The 26,317-nt window shown below is 36.7% G+C and overlaps 1 protein-coding gene across 1 annotated transcript in view; it reads right to left on the reverse strand.

Moving 5' to 3' along the window:
- Positions 1-1,981: 1,981 nt before the first annotated feature.
- Positions 1,982-26,317, reverse strand: part of LOC149847465 (uncharacterized) — a 52,383-nt gene continuing 28,047 nt past the window's right edge. The window contains exons 6-9 of the mRNA XM_089998430.1: positions 4,556-4,618; positions 2,953-3,035; positions 2,796-2,861; positions 1,982-2,272 (exon numbers count right to left, since the gene is read on the reverse strand). Of these exons, the coding sequence (XP_089854556.1) occupies positions 2,236-2,272; positions 2,796-2,861; positions 2,953-3,035; positions 4,556-4,618 (249 nt within the window). The 3' untranslated portion in view covers positions 1,982-2,235. The remainder of the gene's footprint in view (positions 2,273-2,795; positions 2,862-2,952; positions 3,036-4,555; positions 4,619-26,317) is intronic.

The raw sequence follows: 26,317 nt of genomic DNA on the forward strand, positions 1-26,317 counted from the left end.
CAGATTGGGCCGAGCCCTATTGAATTTTTCCCTTTTCTCGGGCTTAGACTCAAATCCGGTCCAGTTTATTGCTCAGATGGGCCAGGCCCAAGTCAGAGTTTCAAACCGTATAGGCTGTACGAACCCAGCCATCTCAGATTGACACCCGATAACCCAGCAAGCACCCAACTCAATGCTCAACCTAGCTGACCACCTTCATAGGCTAAGCTCGGCTCATAATAATTCGATGGGTTGGTGAAAATCAGCACAGGACTTGGCACTCTATGAGCTCAAGCAAGTCAATCCATTTAGACCTAATTCCATGTGTTTCCAACCAAGTCATCCTTATGGACTCTACAATTAGACCTTTTCAGCACGTAACAAACAATCTTGAAGAGGCTGGGCATTTGTTTCATGCTCTTTCCTGTGAAAGAAGCTCCCTTCCATAAGAAAGTCACTTTCCTAAAAGGGGACGAAACAAACATCTCCGTAAGAAATATGTGGCCATGCAGGTACTCAAATAATAAATGCAAAAAAAAAAACTCTTTCAGGTCGGGTAACTAATGGGAAGTCACCAACGGGGGCTCCTCTTGTCTGGCAGGAGCAGTTAGCGCACATCACCTTATTTTGGGACGTTGTAAGTTCGAACCCCAAATGATATGGTTGTATAACTGGTAGAGGTCTGCCTAACCCCAGCTCTCTGTCGAAAAATAAAACTAATGGGTAGTCTAACCAGTAGTCAGGCTCCCAACCTAAGATGAGTGTGGTTTGGACTGCCTTGTGCAGCCCTAAGTCCAATAGATGCTGGGTCTGACCTGGCTCAACTTGTAAACTGAGTCTGGTTAGGTATACAATGGCATCCGGATAGACAAGACCGAACCCAACAGCACACTTAGATCTGAGATGGGCCGGGCTGCCTCATCTCCACACAGCCTTTCTGAATTACATTCACTACTTATAGTTATCGTCCACCCACACGACTTGAGGCACATAAATACACCCCACGAGCACCCGGCCGAACACCCTCTGAGCTTATATCCTTCATGCTCAACCCACTTGAATGCCGCATGGTTTCCCAATGCTTGATGTTTGTTGACCCCATGACAGGGTGGTTACAGTTTACACCATATGCACATCTGCACCAAAGGGTTACGTACATGTATGCATTCACCTCTCTCCAGCGAGCCCCTCGTGGTTCTTCCCACTCCATCAAGAGGGACAAGATCCATGATCACTTAAGGCGTCTTGTATATGTCGTAAGGACCAATCACGTGACAGCATTTCGAGTGGGACCTGAATTCTGCGGTTGTGGGACCCATGAACTCATGGGCCAAGCACATGGTGGCAGTTCATGGGCCCCACAACAGCAGAACCCAGGTCCCACTCAAAATGCTGTCATGTGATTGACCCTGACGACATAGGGTTAGTAAAAGCCCATGCGACACAAACTGACAATCTTGGCTCGAGCCTATCTTATACCTTACTTGGTTCAAGCTTCTAACTCAGCATGCCACCGGTTTATGCCATCAGGACAGCGACCGTAAGTATGGCAGGCTTAGCCGTCAAGACTAGATCTCTGATTCCGAAAGTGGTTTCCCCGTTCTTAATGGAAAAAAAACTTCTAACTCAGACAAACTGTTCAGATGCAATAGCTGGGGCCCCGGTTTCAATAACAGGAACACGCCCATGATAACCAAAGTTCATGATCGATGCATTGCCATGGACCGACCACAATGGTCACACAAGCCTCCTCCAATCCAGAGTCCGAGCTCATGTTTGACTAAGCATGGTCGAGAGTCATGCGTTGACAAACCTAGGACCACCTTCATTGAGCCAAGCCTGGTCTAGGTGCAACTTGATTAGTATCACATAGCATGGCCCCAGGCAGGTCTGGTTTTCCTGATCCAACCTGAGCTCCGCCCGTGTGTGCCCATCTGCCACATCTTAATGGCATACAAACCTTTTACCAAGAAGAAAACATGGATCCTTAAAGCCACAGAGACCTGCTTAATCATAATTCTATATTCCTAGTAAGGCAAAGTTCAGTAATGTCATTGTTCACATAATTGCATCATTGGCATTAGTGAATCAGCATGAGATCTCTCTTAAACAACCAACAAGATGATGAAACCAGGAACTACATAGGTACGAGGGACTGGACCAACATACTTGCAGAAACTGTACCTAAGAAGTAGGAAAGCTCAGTTGACGCATTTTACAGCTAAGGTTCACTTCAACAGCGGACACGCTCAGCCACTACTTTCCTTGGTGCCACTTAATACTGCATCCAACACTGCAGAAAGAACACCAGGATGTGATAACCATATAAGTAAAACAGATCAAAGTATTTTTGCTTTTCTAAACTCATTAACAATCAATTATACTCGGGCAACATATGGTTATGGTTTAAAAGAATGCATGTGTACTTAGATGATTCTGTTCGGGCGGTACAAGTGCTAAGTAGCAGTGCATGATAAACAATTCAAAAGAAGGTATGAACATCATTTGAACCCACAGATATCAGGATAACCAAAAGATCTCTGTAAGATTCATGATTTCTTGTCAAAAATAAACAGGCGTGATTGCAACCTGGTGGCAGCACATCCCTATATGTCATACACCAACATACTGAACATATGGCTAGAAGAATTACTTGGCCCCTAAAACTCGCATTGAAAATTAGTCTGAATATATGTGCAGGCATATGTACCTATGCATGTTGACATGTGGAAAAAGAGGCATCCAATGATCAATATCATCCAGATTTGGATGAAGGATTATAAACATATGTGCAAGTTCTTGGACATGAAAAATACCTGGGCCTTTGTGCAGCAGTATATGGTTGGTCACTAAGGACACAGTCAATGGCCAACCTCAAGTCCCTGCAGAAATAGTTGAGTTTCATAAATTTAGAGGGAACTGAGAAAAACAGAGCAGAAGAGCTAATAACAGCAGGTAAATCGTGGAAAGTACCTTCCTGTGACAGGTACATTATTACCAGGTCGTGAATCATCAAACTGCCCGTGGTAGAAAAGCTCAAAAGGCTTTCCCTCATCCTTCAAAAAAATAAAACATACATTAGATACAAATGCACATCCATATCAAATACAATTCAGATAGGCTGAAATAGTGCATAGAGCATTCAAAAATTAAACCAAACCCATAGAGCATTGAGATAGAGAGAGAGAGAGAGAGCAAATTTAATTTATTAAAGGAAAGTAGTACTATTTTTTAAATATCCACAAAACAGCATACAAAATCCTGGCTATCAAATTTACATGTATTTATTGTAGAACCGTTCAATATCCAAGATCTTGGATTTGAGATATGCTGGAAATTATGCCCTAGATTAATCTTCTGGAAGTTAAGTTGTCTACCTCTGCTTGGTTAGAGTACTTGTACTAGCTACTTTCTCCTTAATAATAAGGCATAGCTTAAAGTATTGCTGCAGCTTGCAACACCTACATATGGTAGCACAGCATGTAGAGGCATTAGGAATGTCAAGAATTTGCAATTTTAAGTAGCAAATGCCTAGAAATTCATAGGTTACTTTATCAGGATCCATACAAGTAGAATGACCATGCCTTCAAGTGGAATCAGACTTGACCTTGACAAAATCCAATGGCATGATTCAAAGCAATGATAACCTCTTGTCACTTCAACAAACGAATAGTGTGACAGAAGTTAAAAGCCAGATTTTGCAAATTTATCGAATGCCAAGTTGTATGGAGTTTGAGTCTTATGACAGAACCACATATTCTCAACCTAACTCGCTCATGGTCATTTCCATTCCCTATGCCATCTATGACATAGCCCACAGAAAATGCCTTTTTTTTCGATTCATCTGACACCCAATCACAACCAAAATCCTAGAAAGCAATCCATATTTATGGCCTTGGGTTGATAGCATCTTACTCCAATAGTCTGAGATCTGTCTACGTCCTGAGATGAAGCTACATATTCCAACCTTTGGTTGAGCTCTCTCATCCAAATCTTAAGATTAAGCACTGAATTGAAAGATCAATTCAGTTGGGAAACCACAGCCATTTCCCTTCTCTTCTTTATGCATAGCAGATAAATATGTATTCTATTGTTATCATCAGAACATACTGTTCAGAATGCAAGATACTGTTTATTATATGCTTATATGACTGACTTTGGACACTTACTATTTCTCATTCATATGACTTTGACTTTGGACACGTTTACTATTTCTCATTGATCCATCAAGTAAATGGGACAATATCCCCTACATAAACTGTTACATAATTGACATTTCTCATTAATCATGGATATTTTTAATGATTGGAATTGCCTGAAGTGCATAGCTTCTTCTCACAAATAAGTAAAACAAAAATAAGCTTAGGTTCGTTTTTTTAGTTTCCACTCTCTGATGGCAGGAAAGATGTCCATCTTTTGGCTTTGACTATAATAGAAAAAAGGAGTGAAGCAACTAAAGGCCATAGTTTTACCATGAAATATCTAACTTGCAGCAACTACTGATAAAGTACCTGCATTCAACCATTTTGGAAGAAATTAAAACCAGTTAGTTATATGTTGTTGAAGCTGAAGTTACCTTTTTGAACAGGAAGAATTCTGGCGTACAAACAGCTCCAAAAGCCCGTGCAACATCTTGTGACTACGAGTGAAACATCAGCGTTGGAACGACATTAGTAAAAATCATTCTCTAAATTAGTTTATCAACCTTATCTATACAACACATCTCGCAAAAGTTAACCTGATATTAGTTATTTGGAATTAAACCAGTCACTCCAATTAAAAAATGAGAAATCCACACAGTTGCCATGAATAAGCCAAAAGAAAAACTAACAAGCCCTCTGTCATTTAGGCAGATGGGGAAATAGAGTTCAAAAAGGTTCAGAACTTTGTTGGTTTTTTCTGCATAACATAGCTGGGGGATTAAGGTCCCCTCCTTTTACAATGACCTGAACTTAGTCAACCCGGTCTGGGGAATGATCCCTCTAAAGAACATACTCCCCAGAGTCATCAATAGCCAAAGGCTATACACCCATGGGTTTCGAAATTGCAATGTCCCAACACATGGTGACATACACAACACGCTCCTACCAGATGAGCAGAACCCTCATGGGTGAAATTTTATTGTCAAAAATCGAAAACTGAAACAAGGCACACAAGTACTCCGATCATAAACTACTGTTAAAATGAGGTCACACATGACCAATGATATTGGATCCTACATCATAATAACAGGTGGCTCACTGCATAAAAAGAAAATATAAAGAAACGAAATATCTGATACTTATTCTCATAGTTATCCAGAGATTGGCCATCAAAAGGAAAAGGTCAACTCACAAAAGTGTATAAATTGCATCTGATGGTAGGAAAAATAGCAAGAGCCTAACTAGAACCAAGTGCACATAGATTTGTAAAGAACTAGTTAAGAGTCTGCATTTGTCAAAAAACAATTGCTCACAGTAACTGCTGCTGAAAATATCTTAAAAGTAAAACAATAAAAAATCCAATAGAGAGGTTTTACAGAGTTGGCCTACACTGACAAAACATTCAGCCATGAAAATTTACAGAAGACAGAGTGATTGGTTCATGAGATGAATTGGAGATGAAAACCTATACCTTTTGGCATGTCTTCTTCATGCATAAATCGCATTAGAATGACTGATGGTCATGGTCTGTTATAAGAGTTTCTCCTTGCAGATGAATTGACTTAAGCAGAAATTTGTTCAATGGGCATAAGATGGTGAGAATCAGAGATGGTGGATTTTTCTCATGCAGTGGAAGTGTGAAAGACATCACTGGAGTAGAACACTGCTATGCTCAATAAAAGAGACAAACAGCACTATCCACTAGAACCAACCTCAACTACACTCTGAATCATATGCAGGTGACTGAGTGAAGATGTTGCTTAGTTAGGTGCTTGTGAATTGTGATGTTAAAAGTAAAGTCGATATTATAACTATAAAGGATTATTCTTCAGTTTATCTAACCAGGAAATCCTTAACTTCTCAACACCTATCTCTTTTGGCCTTTCATTTTACCCATCTTTTAATAAGATTCTCTTTTATTGTTCATGAAATGGAAAAATCTAAGGTCCATACTGTTAAAAAAAAAAAAATATATATATATATATATATATGCATCATATATGTATGTATTTTTCTATTTTATCCAAAATACCCGACAGGGGTATTTTGGTCTTTCACATGTAATATAAGTTGTTTTAAAACAACTTATTTTAGGTTTTTTCTTTTTCTTTATTTTATTTCTTTCCTTTTTTCTCCCTTTTTGGATCATTGGCGACCCCCACAAAGGGAGTCGTTGGGGTCCCAAAAGGTCATAAATATGACCCTTGGGGCTCCCCAAGGACTCCTTTGTGTGGAGCCCCAATGAAAAAGGTGTATAGTGTTTCGGATACCAGACCCGAGTTCATTCCATTTTATGTATTAGTGTATATTTTAAATGTATTTCTTTTTTCTAGGTTGGGTTCGGATATTATATTAGACCCGACCCGACCCATGTACACTTAAGTGCCTTTATACAATGCATTAGGTCACGATTTCCGATATACAGAAATCGTGACAGCCGCAGAGGCCCCTTTTGGTTTTCTCTTCTCGTCTCTCTCTCTCCCTCTCTTTCTCTGTTTTCTCTCTTAACGCAGGTGCAAATGAAATTCTATCATGGTATCAGAGCATAGATCCTTCTAGAGGCAAAAAGGAACTCTGGCTCGTGACAACGATAAAAAAAATTTGAGGTTTTTCGCTTCTCATTTTTTTTTTGTTCTTCTTTCTCCTTCGTTCTTTCTTTCCCCCTTTCTGTATCTTCCTATGTACTCACACCTCACGTGAGTTACATTTTTGTGAATCTGTGATTCATGAGCACTCTATCCACGTGAATCCAGATCGTGGATTGACTGCATTTCACGTGAACTGGTTCACGTGAAGCATCGGTCTTCTCCCAGATCGTGGGTTAACATCTCTTCACGTGAATTCGTGAACTGATTCACGTGAGATATTAAATTTGTTTCTACTAATCGTTTGATTCCCTTTTCATTCTGTCTTTTCCAAAATCTCTCTGCATATTCGGATGTTATAGTGCTTCCCTTTGATTCCCTGTGCTCTGCTGCACATTATTATTCTTGATTTCCCTTTGTTGAAACAGTCAAAGGAGGGCCTTCTTAACGTGTGATTATCTTTTCACGCAAGCCCCTTTTGGTGCACAGAAAGGCCCAAGTTTCTTCATTTTCTGATTTCAACAGTCTACGATTCTCTGACAGCAAAAAAAAAAGTGTTGGGAGAAGGTTGAACTTTTTGTCTGTTGGTTCTTATTCTCTATGGATCCCTACCACCCTCAATCAAATCTTTCTTCAAGTTTTCTCAACCAACTTGTTTCTGAGAAGTTGAATACCTCAAATTTCTTGATCTGGAAGAGGCAGATTATTCCTTTCATAAGGAGTCGAGGCCTCTTAGGTCACCTGAATGGAACCACTTCAGTTCCACCAGAATTTAGCCCGAGAGAAGAAAAAGACACAAAGGGGTGAGTTCAATCGTGTATGTCAAAAATGTTGAATTCCTCAATTGGGAAAAAAAAGATCAGTCAGTTGTTGCATACATCACATCCACCCTGTCTCAAGAGATCCTTCTTGCCATTCCTGACAATTGTACAACTCTACAACTCTGGGAACGACTGGTTCAGACGTATTCGCAGGTTTCTCAAGCAAGAGTAGTTTTTCTAAAAAGAGAATTTCAGTTGTTAAGGAAAGATTTCATGACCATCATGAAATATTTGAACAAGATAAAGACCATCACAGATCAACTTGCAGTTATAGGGTGTGTCGTTAGTGACAGTGACATGGTGCAACAAACCCTGAGTGGATTGGGATCTGACTACAACATGATAGTCACTTCACTATTGTGTCTCCCTGTTCTTCCTACCTTTAATAAGCTACGAACCAAATTGATCCAATATGAAATGACTCTGAAGGGATTCTTTGAAGAAACTCATAATCATTCAAACTCTCAAGAAGTTTTTGCTACAGGAGTGACCTATGGTAGAGGACGAGGACGAGGAGGACAAGGGCGAAGTGGACACGGAGGGCGTGGTTTACTTCCCACTCCAAACATGTTTACTCATGCGCAGGGAACAAGATCCATCCCTACTTGCTTCCTTTGTAACAAAAAGGGACATATCAAGGCGAATTGTTGGCATAATCTAGAGAATAAAGGAAAGAGTCCACAGATAGAAATCAAGAGAAAGTTCACAAATACCAGAGATAGTGGAGAGATTAAAGATTTGTTGATATCTGCCTTGTCAGAGTTAAAATTGAAGCAGAATGATGAAGGCACTTGGTTTGTCGATTCCGGGGCAGCGACTCATGTGACAGGCGATGCAGGTAAAATTTCTAATCCTATTCCTTATTTTGGAAAAAGTAAGATTGTCACTGGAGATGGATCCCACCATCTTGTTTCCCATGTTGGAAAGACTGTCATCCCCATGTCACATTCCACTCTTACTCTTTCTGACGTTCTTCATGCCCCTGACATTAAGAAAAATATTGTCTCCGTCGCTAAACTTATTGATAATAATAATGCTTCAGTTGAATTCACTCTCTTCTCTGTGCAGGTCAAGGACCTACGCACGAGGGAAACATTCGCTGAAGGAAAGAGACGAGGCAACATGTATGTCTTTGAAGAAGCTCCATGTCGTGATGTTCGCTCTTCTCACCTGATTTCGAAGCCTTCATCAGAGTCATGTTCCTCCTCTTCTGCTAGTGTTTTTAGTATCTCTGAATGCAATAAGTCATCCTTATGGCATAGTAGGTTAGGACATTGTGGGAGTCATTTTATTGAGAAACTTGTTTCTAATAATCTCATTCCAAAAGAAAGTCTTAAAGGGGATGAGAGTAGTCATAAATGTTCCAGTTGCCTTTTGTGCAAGAGTCATGTATTGCCTTTTCATTTAATTAATAAGAGAGCTTCAAAACCTTTTGAGATCATTTGTTCTGATGTGTGGGGACCCGCCCCAATTGTCTCTGGGTCTGGTAGCATATATTATCTAATCTTTGTTGATAGTTATTCTCGATACACTTGGATATATTTCATAAAAAATAAGTCAAAAGTCTTCTCTTTATTTCAAAATTTCTTTTCCTTGGTCAAAAACCAATTTTCTGAGTCCATTCAGTTTTTCCAATGTGATGGAAGTGGGGAATTTTCATCCCATGATTTTATTTCTTTTCTTCGAGATAACGGAATAGGAAGAAGGGTGTCCTGCCCTCACACTCCTCAACAAAATGGGATTGTTGAACGAAAACATAGACATATCGTTGAAAGTGCCATGAGTATGCTTCATGACAGCAATCTTCCCACCAACCTATGGACAGAAGCCTTTCATTCTGTCGTGCATGTGATAAATAGATTGCCAATGGTCATTCTGGAAAACAAGTCTCCTTATCACTATCTCTTTGGAGCTCATCCTAGTTATCATGATCTGCGTGTTTTTGGATGTGTTTGCTATGTGCATGTTGATCGGTCCCTGAGAAACAAGTTTCAAGACAAGGCCCAGAAGTGTAGGTTTGTGGGATACACAAATGACTACAAAGGATATAAGTGTTATGATCCCACCAACAAACGTATCAGAATCTCAATAAATGTTGTCTTTCATGAGCAAAATTTCGATGACAAAGCTTATGCAACCAATATACCAACTCAAGTTTACTATCCTTGGTTGAGTTCAGAACTTTTTGCTAGCTCCAGCGAAGCATGTTCACCAGATTGCGTGCAGCAAGAAGAAGAGATGTCTGAAAACATTGAGACATCGGGGTCACAGAATTCAAAAAAAATACCTAGCAGATACAAAGTCATTGTCTATTCCAGACAGAGACCGATGACATCAAGTCATTCAGATCATGATTCAGTCAGCAATCTGACCCCTTCTCACACTCCTGAGATCAGAAAATCAAGCCGCATACGACATCCCATTGACAGGTGGGTCAGCTATAACAACTTCGCCTTGGATCTTCAGTTGTTTTTAACAGCTCTCAATAAAGAAGATGAGCCCACTATATACTACCAGGCAGCCACTTCTACCAAGTGGGTAGAAGCCATGAATGATGAAATGCAAGCTTTGCATGAATGTGGAACTTGGGAAGTCGTTCCCAGACCGCCTGACAAAAATGTTGTTGGATGTAAATGGGTCTACAAGATAAAGTACAAGCCAGATGGAACTATTGAGCGATACAAGGCAAAGCTCGTAGCAAAAGGATTCACTCAAGAAGCAGGGCAAGACTATGATGAGACTTTTAGTCCTGTTATAAGAATGGGAATAATTCGGATTATTATATTTCTGGTTGTTGAACATGGGTGGAAGTTGAGTCAGCTTGATGTAAAGAATGCCTTCTTGTATTGGGACTTGAAGGAGGAAGTGTATATGGAGCAACCCCCTGGATATCAAGAACAAAATTGTAAAATCAATGTGTGCAGGTTAAAAAGAGCTATCTATGGTCTGAAACAAGCATCTCGTTCTTGGTTTGATAGCTTCTCACTAGAGATTCAGAAACATGGATTTTCGCGTTCCATGTTGGACCACTCATTGTTCTTTTTTAGAAGTCAGACTGTGACCACTTGTGAACACCCCAAATTTTCCAAAAAATTCCAAAAATTCCTTCTTTGCCCCTGACCTCTGTCTTTTGAAATAATCAGATCAATTTTTGATAAAATTCCCATAAATTTCTCGGATTCGTTGGAATCCAGACTCGATTTTCATTTCTAAACCATTTTTTTTGAAGGATTCTTCCAAAGAACAACGTTAAAACTCTTGAAAAACCCTTCTTCTGTAAATATTTTCAAATTTTACAAAATATTTTGAAAATCCTTTTGTTTTCTCATAAATTTCAGAGTTTTATCTTAAAAATGCCAAAAAAATAAGAAAACCAAAAAGAAAATACAAAAAAAAAATGTATATCTTAAAAAATCGTCTTTTGGAAAATCGCCCTTTTGATAAAATATACCTTATTGAAAAAAATCCGATGAAAGACCCTCGTCTCGAAAAATTTTAAAAAAGTTAAAAGGGTTATTTTGAAAAAAACGGAAGAAAACCCTAAAAAGGGTGGCTCTCTCTCTCTCTCTCTCTCTCTCTCTCTCTCTCTCTCTCTCTCTCTCTCTCTCTCTCGATTTCGCTGGAAAAATCCTCTTTCACCAAAACCCTCGCACGCTCTCAACCTTCAGGAAGCTTCCCCATTTTCGGCCCTCTTCATCGCCCTCATCTTTCTCTCACCTCCATGGTCGATCGCCCGGACCCCCTTCTTCATCACCCTTCATCCTCAACTACCCTTCCTGAACCTTCCCTTTCTTTTCTCTTTAAAAGGAGCCCGCAAGAAGCTCCATTCCTTCACCGCGTTTCACCCCTCCACCTTCGATCAAAAAAATTCTTCATCTGATCCACCTCGCGTCTCACTTCTTCTGGTTGCCTTCTTCCGGTCTGCCCCTGATCTCTTCCCCTTGGAGCTATCAAAGAGAGCGCTCTTCCCTCCTTCAGAATTTTTGCAAAGCAAGCTTCCCCTCTCCCGGCAGTGGAAAGACCTCCCCTGGAATTTCTGAGCAAAGAGTGTTCCTCCTACCTTCAGAACCCCCGTGAGACTAAAGCAAGTTGTCAACTCGTCTTCCCCCTTTCTCTTCATCAGTTATTCATAAAACCCTGTGATCTTTATAGCTTTTAACGCATATTTATAGTTTGATCTATATCGACTGGATTTGATCCATCTTGTATTCCAATGCCTTTTCCTACATTCTGATGATCGACGATGCCTAGCAATGGCATCGTCGATTCATCCGCATTATAAATTTTGCATTGATTTTAGTTTTTCCCCTCTCTCCTTTTCTGATTTCCCTTTCAATCTTTCCTGTTTTCTGCTCCATTAATGCACCATAGAGAATGTTGGATTGCTTATAGCAAATTCAACCCATCTTGTGCGATAGCAACGGGATCTTCTAATCCCAATATTCATTTTTAATTTCCCAGTTTATCTCATCAGATTTCCTTAAACTATATGGATGTAAATTCCTGTTTACGTTGCCTCATAGTTAACTTTTCTCTTTTAGTTTGCCCCTTCTTTTTTTTTCTTTCCTTCTGTCATTTCCTATTTGTGAAATTTTACTCTGTTATCATCTTTCTGCTGTGTGATATTTTCATCTCAGCAATCCACAATTCGGAATGATTGAAAGCACCTTAGCAATAGGCATTTCCTGAGATCATATTTCTGTAAATAACGATCTAGGGTTTATTAATCAATTTGACAATCCATTTGTTCAGAATGATATTTTCGTCATAGGTAATGTTGTGATTGCATTTTTTTTTAGATATGATTCATCTGTTTTGAGATCATGGCATCAAACTCATCTCCATTATCGGTCATACAGATTTTTTTTTTTTTGTTCTCTCTGCATTTTGATCTTCATACTTGGTTTTTCCTTCATTTTGTTTTGCTGTTTTGATCTGTTATCCATCCATCGTACGTTATTTTCATCACTGAATTCCACTGCCTGCAGTCATGTTTCCACTACTTTAATATGTTTTATTAATTATGTTAGTCTTGTCTATTATGTTTTTTTACTGTGGATGCAATTCTTTCATTCATTTTTTTTTTACAAGAACATTCGGAATCTGTGTAAGTTTTGCTCATGCTTCACACACACTGGCTATGTCTCACGAAATACCATCCCCTTTACTTCATACACATTCGTTGTTGTCAAAATTCTGGATACTTAATAACGATGATATGATTAAATCCTTCGTTGGATATTACCTGGATAAGTATTTCTGATAATGGGACCAGCTCAGGGTCACGTTGTTAATGACCTCCAGAAACAACGTCATTGTATGATTGCGGTTCATATAGTTCTATCAGATGGAGTCATACTAGGGAGCTTTCACTATCCATTTGTTTGAAGAAATAAGTTGATTCAAGCTCTGTTCTCATTACAGAGGTATTCATTTACATACATTAGCAATTCCCTGTATTTTACCGCCCAGTCTACCTCACCACTGCAGCAACCCTCCATTTACTCCACATCTCTCCACGTACGCAGTATTGGCTTGAGGTATGTGAACTGAGTGTGCTATCATCATGCCTGATTTTTTTTTATAAATATACATGAATGCTTGAAGTGGCCATACATTTCTTGTTCTTTCATTCCAAGGCTGGCTTGTCGAACATTTTTTGTTGCATCTGTGCCAACTCAGTAATAACAAAGAGCTTTGTATATTTCCAGATTGAATAAGAGTACTTTCTATTGATATTTATCCATTCTTGGGCATGAATCTTTATAAGTCAATAAATTGTGTGCCTCTTTTGGATGCTGGGCACCTGACCAGTTTTCATTTTTGAAGGAATCTAAAACTTGAATGGGAATGATTGCATGATTATCTCTGTTTGTTTTATTCCAGTTCGTTGAATGCCTTTTCCTTTGTTATCCTAAGGTGGGAAGTAACGTAGATGCTGGACTTTACCATTAACAATCATACAGTCTTTCCCTGTAACATTATTTCTGGTCACTAACTCAAAAAATTACAGCAGGTCGTCTATAGAGCAGTAAGTAGAAGATGCCGCAGACAGGTCAATTATAATATATTCACCATTTCCTGCATATTGTTAGTTCAATACATTCTGATAATCTCTATTTACACTGTATCACTTCTGAATGGCATGCACCCACCTGGCTTTGTAGGCTTTGCGGTGAATATGATCCATATAGCACGTCATAATTTGATACCTCTGTATAGAAATGTACAATACTTGTGCCTGTTACATTTCGCTCAACATGTGTAGGTCCAGCGATGTGCAAATCCAACACTTTGTTGAGTCTGTGAACCCCATCTACTGAAGTCCTGTGCACCCTTCAGCATTGTCGCCTCCCCCCAGCACTCACATACCTTCACGGCTATCTCAATATACACATTTCATGTATACTTTGCACATCAGCACACCGTTTCACCATCTCATTACATTTATATCATAATAGCATGTTCATTTTCTGATCTCATTAATTTTCCTGACCGTGAGTTCATATTCTTATCCTCTTATTATTTCATTATTTCAGTTTACAATTCTTGGCCATTCTTTTAATTCCTAACTGTTTAGCTTAACCGTTAATAATGGTTGGTTGTTTGACTTAACTGATTTATGATAGCTAGTATATTAGGTGCTTAGCATTGGCTCTTTGTAAAATCCTTTACACTAGTGTTAGTGTCGAGTAACACCTGTATGTGAGTTAGTATAGACTGTGTTAGTGTATTGACAATTAGTGTATGCATCAATTGCTAGTGTAAGTTAGCCTTTAAGCAGTAAATAAAACAGTGTTAACGTTGGGTATCAGAAGAAAACAGAGCGTGTTAGTATTGTATCAGCACTGTACATGCATTAGTAGTTAATATATATTAGAGATAGCAACAGATTAGCTTGGTTTGTGTTAGTTAGGGTATAATTAGTAGTAACCAAGTGTGTTAGGTAGCATGTTATGGTCGTATATTTTACATTTGAATGTTATATCCAAATTTTACAACTAAATTTAATTATATGAGTTTTACCCTGCCTCTTCTTATCGTTGAATAATGATTCCCAATAACCTGTCACTCTCATTAATTGCTGATTTTCTCAACAAGTATTTTACCTTTTCCCTTTTATGTTTCTTACCTTGCATCCACTCAACCTTCATAATCCTGTAATTACAGCATGTGCAGCAATATTCCATCGGTCCAATCCCTTTAACACAGCTGCCACTATAGTGACATCACTGTGCAACAACATACCCGTAGTCCATCGTTATATACTAAGTCCTTCACAATACATTTTGCTCTCATTTCCACTGTAATCCCTTTTTCTTCTTATGATAGTTCACTTTTGAACTGTCATAATCATCATATTCTTATCATTCTTTTTTTACAAGTGGTTCTCAGGAACCGCTGTAAATTCTTCTCTTATCTTTATGATAGTTCATTCTTGAACTATCATAATCATCACGTTTTATCATTCTTTTATAGGTGGTTCTCAGGAACCGCTGTAAATTCTCCCCTTCTTTTTTTATGATAGTTCACTCTTGAACTATTATAATCACCATATTTTTATCTTTCTTTTACAAGTGGTTCACAGGAACCACTGTAAATTCCTTCTCTCTTCGTATGTATATATATTCCTACATATATGTGCGTTTTCTCATAAATACAGGATAGGCCATATATAAATCAAGCATCTGTGTAAGACTTCGGATAATCATTTACACTCATATTTTTCATCTCCTTTTGTGCAAATTCTATCTAGCAGGAATATAAAGAAGGATAGGATTAAAATATTTTTGATGTTCTCAAATCCAATTGTTGTAAATAAATAAGATGATGAAGACTCTACATTTCCAGTCTTAGATAGAATGAGTGAGCATTGTAAAAGGCATTGAATTATTTGTATTCATGCATTTCTTCCTTTATTCCTCAAAATTTTCACAATGGTGAGACACGAATGGCACGTGCACCGTTTCGTAAGAGGTAATTAATACTAAGTTGATGATCCACACCAATGACCATAGTCAGGGTGTGGACAAAACTTAGGATTTTTAACTTTTACGAAATAACACTGGATCCGTCTTCCAAAAATCATCATATTTTTAAATATTTTCTTCTTTTATCAGAATTTAACTTAAAATTAATTCAAAAAAATATACCAATGGCCATAGTCAGGGTATATTGAGAATTAATTTCATCTTAAATTCTATAAAAGCATCAAATGTGTTTCATTCTTCACTTGAATCTAAATATAGATTATTATATAATATATCCAATGACCATAGTCAAGGATGTATTATATCTTCAATCTTATTTTAATTCATCTAAAGAATGAAATAGCTTTTCAAATCCAAATTCAAAATTCTTCAAATTCATTCATCATTTAGGATAGAACTGCATCATGTCTTCAAAATTCCTTTTTCAAAAACCCCAAGTAAATGTAAATATCTTCCCCAATCTATCTTCAATCCTTATCAAATCCGATTCATCCTTTTATTTTTCAAAATTCTATGTTCAATCTCAAAGTCCAATTTAACTTTGAGATTTCAAATTCATTTTATATTCATATTCAAATCAGATTTCAAAAAAACAAATTTGACTCTGAAATTCCAAATCCATTCAAAACTCCAATCCAATCTCCAAGTTCAATTTAACTTTGAGATTCTTGATTCATCTTCTAAAAACTTCAAATTCAAGGTCTAATTTGACTTTGAAATTCATTTGTATATTCAAAGATTCAATTTCTAAAATTCATTTTCCAAGTTCAAATTAAATTTGGAAATTCTTGATTCATCTTCTGAATTTAACTCCAAATCCATTTTAGGGTCCAGGATTCGACACCCATATTGGATCTCAGACTTCAGATCCAATTCCTCTTTAGGATCCAGAGTCCAATTCCACATCTCAAATTTCAGATCCACAATTCATTTAGGATCCAAAATCCATCTTAGGGTCCAGAACCCAATTCCACTTTTGGATCTCAGACTTCAGATCCGAAATCCATCTTAGGGTCCAGAGTCCAACTTCACTTTGGATTTCAGACTTCAGATCCAATCCCATCTTAGGATCCAGAACTCAATCCCACATCGGATCTCAGGTTTCCGATCCAATTTTAGGATCCAGAACCCAATTCTATATTAGATCTCTGATCTCAAATTCATTTTAAGATTCAATACCATTTCCAAATCTAAATTTCAAATTCAAATCCATTTTCAGATCTAATCTGAATCTCCTAAATCCATTTCTATTCTTAAATACCTTCTGGATTTCTCAGATCCCTTTTAAATCTCCAACTTCAAAAATCTAAATTCAATTCCATCTCAAGTATTTATTTCCTAAAATTCAAATTCAAATTCAAATTCAAGGTCGATTTTTGACTTTGAAACTTCATTTCCTTTCATTTTAAAGCCTCAAGTCATTCTTTCTCATTTATTTCTCCCAACTCTGATTTATTTCAAAAACTTAGAACTTCTTTGATCTATCTCAAGTTCTAAAGTTAGATTCAAATCATTTTCTTCACTCCTTTACCAAGTTCATCTCAGAATACTTGAAAATTTCTAAATCAATTTTCAAAAGAGCATACATCCTTGCATTGCACAAGTATGATTCTTTGTGCATTTAGAGTTAGAATAAATTCTTAGATTATATTTAGGCAAAGCAAAAGACATAGATTCGATCCTTGGTTTGATTACCCCTGGTAAAGGTGCCAGGAACGGTCGAACCTCGTACCGACGAGCGAATCCTGTCTCCCAGTTTTCCCGCAAATATTTCATAAACGGAGGCGAGTAATCTTTTAAATCTTTTCAAATCAAGGTCAAGTGAGACCGCGTAAAATAGTTCATCTTCTCACTTCTCTTCTCTTCTTTCTTTTCTCCTCTCTCTTTCTTTTCTTTCTTTTTCTCCCTTCAAAAGGAGAGAATAGAGGTTAGAAAAGAAAAGAGAGGGAAAAGAGAGAACATTACGAGAGGAAAAATTTTGCGATGATCACACCACTCTGTTATTAATTTATGTTGATGATATTGTTATCACAGGAAACTATGTGGTTCACATCCAAGAAGTGAAAGACTTACTAGGTCAGAGGTTCAAAATGAAAGATCTTGGAACTCTACGCTATTTTCTTGGTGTAGAAGTTGATAATCAAACTCATGGCTTGACACTCACACAGCACAAGTACACCGTAGATGTTCTCCGCAAGGCAGGTATGAAAGACTGCAAACCTCTGGGAACTCCGAGTGTGCTGCATCAAAAGCTTAGTGCCCATGATGGAGATCTGTGTGATGATCCCACCAGGTATCGAAGCATAATAGGAATGTTACAGTATCTGACCTTCACTAGACCAGATATTGTTTATTCAGTCAATCAAGTATCTCAATTTATGCATGCGCCACGTACTGGACATATGAAAGTTGTCAAGAGGATCCTTAGATATCTGAAAGGGACTATTGGGGATGGATTGACATACTCACTACAGTCATATGGCAAAGATAAGCATGGACTCACTGTATATTGTGATGCAGACTGGGCTGGGGATCCTGATGAACGAAGATCTACATCAAGATATTGTGTCTTCATTGAAAGAAATTTAGTCTCTTGGAGCAGTAGAAAACAAAAAGTTATCGCTAGATCAAGTACTGAGGCTGAATATAGATCTATGGTTGTTGCCACTGCCGAAGTCACATGGATCAGACATCTACTGACTGAAGTAGGAGAAAAGATCTCCCACACTACCTTGCTATGTGACAATCAAAGTGCTATTAACATGTCATTCAATCCAATACATCACAGTCGGTGCTAAGCACATTGAGATTGACCAACATTTTGTGAGACAGAAAGTTGAAGAAAAAGAGATTGAGCCTGAGTTCGTCAATACTGAACAACAAGTTGCGGACCTATTTACGAAAGGATTAACAAAGGATCGTTTTTGGACGCTCAAAGGCAAGTTGTGTATGGTTCATAACCATGATCAACTTGAGGGGGGGTGAAAAAGGTGTATAGTGTTTCGGGTCTGGATCCTATACCAGACCCGAGTTCATTCCATTTTATGTATTAGTGTATATTTTAAATGTATTTCTTTTTTCTGGGTTGGGTTCGGATATTATATTAGACCCGACCCGACCCATGTACACTTAAGTGCCTTTATACAATGCATTAGGTCACGATTTCTGATATACAGAAATCGTGACAGTCGCAGAGGCCCCTTTTGGTTTTCTTTTCTCGTCTTTCTCTCTCTCCCTCTCTTTCTCTGTTTTCTTTCTTAATGCAGGTGCAGATGAAATTCTATCACCCCAATGCTCCCTCGCTCTCTTTTGCTTTGTATATAAAGGGGTGCTCTCCCTCACATTATCACATTATATAGTTGTTCTCTCACCTCTTCTCAATAATATTAATTCTTTTTTTGCCTTTTGGCATTTCCCCTTAGTGGATTTGTATATTTATACTTTATGTGCTTGTGATTTCTCCTTAGTGGGTTTGTGTATTTGAACTTTATGTGCTCGTGATTTTTTGTCTATTATTGGACCTTCAAGTATTATCACTTGTTATTTGTATTTTCATCTATTTTCTTACATGGTATCAGAGCGAGGTTGAGATCAAGCTAAATTTGTTTTTCGATACATCAAAAAATATGCCATTCAGAATTTGAAAAGGAGGTGAAGCTCTCTTACAATTCCTATTCAAACTCTTGTGAGATTGTGATCGCGTAAAAGATCAATGGTGAAGTATTTGTTCTCTCTCCTTTCTTCTCTTCTCCTTGGATCGGATTCAAGAAAAATATTTACTCGATATGTGTCCTACATTTTTTAAGTATTTCTTGTGTTATTTAGTTCATGCATTACGTATAAGAAAACACTTACTCTTTTTTACCATTATATATATATATATATATATTCCTATGTTATTTTTTTAAATTAAAATTAAAATAAAAAAATAAAAACAAATATATGTTTTGAAATCATGTGTATGTTTTGAAATCTTTAAATGGTATTTTAATCATCGTTGAACTTGTTTTCTTATCATTTTTTGTTATTTTCTTTGAGCAAACTAGATATATGTATGTCTTGAAATCATGTTTGAGTCTTAAATTTCACAAAAACTTGATTTAATATATATATAATCATGCATGTTTGAGCATGTATTGTTGGCCTTAGTTGGTTCGCTTGAACAAATCATAATTATAAAAGTCAATTATGTTCGTATAGGTACATATCTTAAAATAATGATGTTGTATTTAACGAAGTATAATTTTACTTTAACTTGAGTGTAATATTTCAAAATAAACTTGTGTGTATAACAATAGTGATGATACTAGGTATCTCACTGAATTATCTTACAAGCCTTGCATATGATTTAATATTGTGTTGCATACTTCGTGGACATGTGTGCTCATGTTTAAAACTCTTGACTCATTGTATACTTAAAATATAAATTTTTATATGATGCCTTTAGTGCCTTAAATCTATCACTTGCATATATGCTTAAATTTGTTCACATGCATGTCTTTTATATAAGATATATGGCTTTAAGTTACTTAGATTATTGCATATACATGAGTTCTTTTGATCTCTTTGTGAGAATGTATGCACTTGGTTTTTTATATGGTTCTTTGAGAATCTCTATATATGTTTTAGTTCTCTTTAATGGCATTGATTGTCTCATAGCAGACTTGTGATTTACATCTAAATAGATTCTTTCTAGATCATATATATTGTTTCTATCTTCTCTTTGAGAGTCATTGGATCCTTTGTATGTGATATGTCTTAGTGCACTTATTTCTTGATTGATGTATTCATGAATTCATTTTTGAAGAATTGCTTATAATAAGCATGATTCTTATTTGCTTTTTAAAAATCGTAAAAATTGTCATGGGATATATTGTTGGACATATGATTGCACTACATTCATTCTATGATTTTATCTTCTTTATTGAAGTTTTAAACTTGGAACTCTATGTTTTTAAATCAGTTCTTTTTATGAACTAGATTGAGCTATCTCTTTATATAGCTTGCTTATGTTAACAATGCTTATAATTGCAATATCATATGAGTCCAAGTTTTCCATCTACCATTATTGAATTTGATTTGAAACTTTACTTTTCAAATCGGTATTTGAACTCACTTGCTTGAAAAATGGTTTTCATGAATATTTATTGCCTTCTTATGGCATTTGTGTTGTCAATCACAGACTTTTACATGATGCATCAATCTTCTTGGCCTTATTATTGTTGAATCAGAGATGTTTGTTGGTCGCTTTTGTAAAAGTATCTTCAACAATATACTATGATTAAGACCTTAATATTCTTGATGATAAGCATGTGCACACATGCATAATAACTCTTAGAACACTTGTGCACAAAAGCATAAACCACTCAATCTCGCAAATGCTCCAAGGCATAAAAAGAATAAAAAAACACGTTATTAATCACTTGGGTTTTGACCCAAAGCATCTTAAATACACAAAGGGAGAACCCCTTTAAATAGGGAAGTGGAGACCTTGGAGGGGCTCCACTCCACTTCTAGTCGTTGGAGAGGCCCAACGACTAAAAGATGGGCCCCCCAGGTACACGAAAACCAAAGATTACAAAGAAAAAAAGAAAAAAGAAAATAATTACAACATATTCAAGAAAATGAATATGCGCAAAATAACTATAATACCCCTATGACTATTACAAGAAATAAATATATAGATATTTTATATATATAAAGGTAGATACATGTATATATATATATATATATGCATGTATCTTCCTATATATATAGAATTATAATTTGGTATTACAATTTAACACCCCCCCCTTAAACTTACGGCATGATGACCGAAAGTTTGCCAAGAAGAAAGTTGAACCATGGAGAGCACAGTGCTTTGGTGAAGAAATCTGCCAACCAGAGTTACCGGAAGCGCCTATGCTTGAGGGGAAGCGTGCTTCCCCGATATGCGCTTCCGAAGTGCGAAACACGGCGCTTCTGAAACGCACGGGGAAGCGCACTTAAGTATTAGGAAGCGCGTACCCCTTTAAAGTGGTATGTGTACCCCATTAAAGGGGTATGCAAACCCCTTCAAAGGGGTACGCGAATCCCTTTAAAGGGGTACGAGTGACCTTTATTACTATTTTGCTCTTTTTTTTAAAAAGAAAGAGTTTTTTTATTAAGGGAAAAATAGGAATTTCAAAAAACTCACGAAAAAAAAACATAAAAGAGGCTTTAGGGGTTTTTTTTCACGCCTCTTCCGAGTCTCTCTCTTCCTCCCTCTCTCTCTCTTCCTCTCTCTCTCTCTCTCTCAAGATTTTGGCCACCGATCGGCGACCTTCAGAACTTTCGACGACCTTTTCCGACGTCCGATGACCTCCACCGACCGACGATGGGGATATTCAGGTACGCGTATTCATTTTCCCTCCATTTCTTCTCTCCATCTCCCACGACTCTGATTTTTCCCCCTCCCCCCTTATGTTCAGTTACGCTCTCCTCTCACTCTCTCCATCTCTTCTCTCACGCTCATTGCACAACTGCAACCCCTTCACAAGCCAAGCATGGCGACTCTCGTTCAGACTCTTCAGAGTTGTTTTTTCTTTTGTTTTTTTTAAGGCAAGCTGGGGTTAGGCAGAGTCGCAGACCCTAACCATCTCTTAAGCCCCACGAGGCATAGGGATTCCAGCTTTCAGCTTGGCACAGGACCCGTTTACCACATAGGATACCACCTCAATGGTAAGCCCTTAGAGTTTTTATGCTGCGAGGGTACCATTTTTATGAAATTTTCTATTACAAGGGGACATGATATGGGATTAAGTTGGAGTATCCCTGTGACATGTTGTAGCAGCAGGTACTGCAGATGGGTATCACGCCATCAGCACATGAGTTTTTGTTGTATTATGAAAATTGTGCTATGTTACATCTCCATCATTCTAATATAGCATGGAAAAAACAAGCACATTGAAATTGTCTTTATTAATTCTTGAAGAGTGAAAAGTTGTGCATCGGTAAATGAATAGTATGGCTAAATTACATGGTGTTAGCATGGTAAAGTTTGTTCATGGTAATATCGATTTGCATATTTCATGTCATATATGGAATAGCCATCTTTAATCAACCTTTTGCTTCTTAATTTTCCTCAAATTGACATATTCATGTAGAGTATTGGTGTAATTATGTATTAGGAATAAGGGTTAATGCAGTATTTTTTTATCATTCTTGTAGGTTTTAAGTCATTTTGACGAGTGCTTGAATCCTGGTCAGATTGACTGGATCACTTTTATTATTCTTTTACTGTTAGATATATATGGATTATTGATTTATTGTTTTCAATTTCAAAGTCAATGAAAAATATGTTCCGCCTCCACAAGTTGTCTTATGGTTTCATTATGGTGTTTGATCTTGCAGACTTTAATTCTCTCCTTGATCTCTTGAAGTGACTTTGCTTTTTGTGAATTTTGAACTTACATGTTGATCAAGTGTACCAAGCATGATAAAAGAAACAAAAGAGAAAATTATAAGTATAAATTAATATATAAAAAATATATTATAGGAAAATTCTTGAATTCATATTATAAAAATATATAAGTTATAATATAAAAACATATTATACAAAATGTATATCAAGCATGATTGAGCTTATCATCCCTATTAAGTATGAATTCTTTGATATACCGAGCGTGGGCACACCCAGGCTCAGCTCATTTACTCTATCAGAAGAGTGGGGCAACTAGTATGCTGGAGCTAGTTGTTTAAAATTTTAAATAAATATCATTATTGCTAGAAAGAGTCAGCCAATATGAATTTTGTTTTTCTTCGTTGTTATGTTATCTTTCTTTAACATTTTTTCATAAATGCAAACTTTTGAAAGAACTTTTTTTAAAAAATTTGTTTGCTTTATCATAGTATATTATAGAATCATAGATCTTTCACCTCCTTAAATGATGTTTATTTATTTGTTTTAGTAACTGGTAAATTATGAGTAACGATTTGTGTTCTTCACTCTCCATCCTTTGTTGTTAATAATTGTTTGTTTAAAGTGTTTTAGGTTGATTCTTATGCTTTTATGATGCAGGTCATGTTCTTTGCTTCATTAATGACCATCCCAAGCTATGATCACGATAATTATGATGACGATGATGATTCTTTGTACAATTTGGAGCATGAATCATCTAGTGGTGTTGGGAAGGGCAAGAGGTCTTTTGCTTGTCAATATCAGTTTGAGGACAGAAACGAAAATTGTTTTGATGAGGAAGATGAAGAAGAATATGACTTGGATGACTACTATTTTGAAGATGACCAAGATGATGAACCACCTAGCATGCATAAAACAACAGTGTTATGATGTCATGTACTGAAACAAAAGAAGAGTGGGCAAGGAAAGCAAGGTGGAACCCAGGTTTTTATGTGTAGGCACTGCAAAAATATTTATCATGGGTCATATACTCGAGTTTTTGCACATCTCACGGGATCTCCAAATGGACAAAGTGTTGAGATTGCCTTTTGTCCTATAATTGCAAAAAATGCAGAATTGGCAAAAAAAATTAAGAGGCAAGTTCGCCAAGTGGAGGTTTCATCAAGTGCATTTGAGTTGAGGAGATCAAGAATTGATAATCCGAAGAAGCCTATTAGCATGACTACATCATCTAGTGAAAGCCGAAAAACAGTTGATATTCGTGATACCTTTAAAAAGGTAGAAAGAGATGATGTAGATCACAAAATTATCATATTTTTTTATGCAAATGGCGTATCTTTCAATGTGCTTCGATCACCATATTGGGAAGAGATGATATCTACAGTTAGTAAAATGCCTAAAGTGTCTGGATATAAACCCCCATCATATGAAAAAGCGTGAACAACGTTGTTTGACAGTGAGAAAGAGTGTGTTCACAGAGAGTTAAATGAATTTCGAGAAAAGTTTAAGGAGTTTGGAGTTTTTATTGTCTCAGACGATTGGACAAATATCAAGAACAAACACTTGATAAATATACTTGCCTCAAACTGTTTTGGCTCGATGTTCTTATATGCAAGCGATTTTTCTAATGTGTAACAGTCAGCTACAAACATTGCCGAGTTTTTGAATACGGGATTTAAACTTGTGGGGCCTTCTAATGTAGTGCAAATGATTACAGACAATACAGCAAATTGCAAGTTAGCAGGTGAAGAATTAAAACAAACGTATAAGTATATTTTTTGGTCACCTTTGTTGTGCATACACTTAATTTGATCTTCAAGGATTTGGCATATAAGTTTCATTGGTTAGGAGAAACATATTTGCAAAGTAAGGAAATTGTGAAGTATATTACAAATCATTCAAAAGCACTAGCAATCTTTAGAAGCAATGAAAAATTAGAGTTAATAAATATTGCAAAAACAAGGTTTGCTTCACATTATACTACTTTGAAGCGCTTGCTTGATGTGAGTGAGAGCTTGAGGCTCACAGTAATTTCAGATAAATGGAGCGAATGGAAGCAATCATGCACGGATGAAACTATGAAAAAAAGGGTTGTTATAACAGAAACAACTGTTCTTGATGAAGAATATTGGGATTCTATTCGTTTAGCATTATTGATTACAAAACTCATCCATAAGATGATTAAATTTTGTTATCATAAAGGCAATATAATTGGTGAAGTGTATGAAGGCATGGACAACATGTTGAGGGAAATCAAAGAAATCTAAAAGGACAACCAAATTTGTACGAAAAGATTCATAAGATTGTCTCAAATAGATGGGATAGAATGAATGTGCCTCTCCACAGTTTAGCCCACATGTTTACTCCAAAATATTACGAGTCAGAGTATCTCAAGATCCCAGCAGCAGGAGGAGTCAAACGAGTTTCTCCTAGTACACATTTTATTTTATCTATTTAATAAAGTTTAAAGTTTAATGATTTAATTATTTTTTTATTTCATTTGCATTTGCTTGTTATAGTTAGTAAACATTTTTTTTTGCAGAAAAAGATAATGATATCTTAGATGGTGCAATGCTCGCGCTTGAAGTGATATCTGCTGAAAATGAATAGCTCTCTACACTTTATAGGTCACAACTTGTGGCTTTTGCATCAAGAAGTGGAAGATTTAGCTGAAATGCAACAAGAATAGATGTTTTGAATCCTTCAATGAAGGTGCTTAATTGGTGACGTTTTTATGGTGGTGATGCACCTGAGTTGAGAGCATTAGCCATTAAGATTTTATCTCAACCTATTAGCACATCTTCTGTAGAAAGAGTGTGGAGCACCTATAGTTATATTTATAATGTTAAAAGAAATAGGCTCAATGAAGATCGTGTTGATACCTTGGTGTATATTCATTCCAATCTTCGATTGATTGACAAGTATAATTAAATCATGTTGTACTTTTGTTTTGATATTTTTTTCTCTTTTTCTATAATTGATTATTTATTACCATTCATATTTTATATTTTTGTTATAAAAAGGTGCAACAATCGCTACAAAGAAGGACCTAGTCGAAAATGGGATATCAATCCAGAACTTCTTATTGTAGAAGAAAATACATTGAGATTAGAGGACATGCATTGGAGAGATTTGGATGATAGTGCACAACAATCAAGCGTTATTTCCAAATTCAAACATAAAGATGCACAACCAAGAGCTCCATTACCTCCAATAATCATACGTACAAATGAAGTTGAAGAAGATATAAATCAATCCAACAGAGCTAGTAGAATTGCAGATATACAAGAGCGGTCATCAGTTCCTCAAGGTCGGATTGATCGTTTCTTTAGCAGGAGACCTAGGCAAGGTATGTTGATATTGTGTTTTTTATATTTTAAAGTATGGTTTTTGAACATTTTAATTTTTTAACATATTCATT

The sequence above is a fragment of the Nuphar pumila genome, chromosome 2 (genome assembly GCF_984573655.1).
Source record: "Nuphar pumila chromosome 2, dmNupPumi1.hap1.1, whole genome shotgun sequence".
In the NCBI taxonomy this organism is placed as follows: Eukaryota; Viridiplantae; Streptophyta; class Magnoliopsida; order Nymphaeales; family Nymphaeaceae; genus Nuphar; species Nuphar pumila.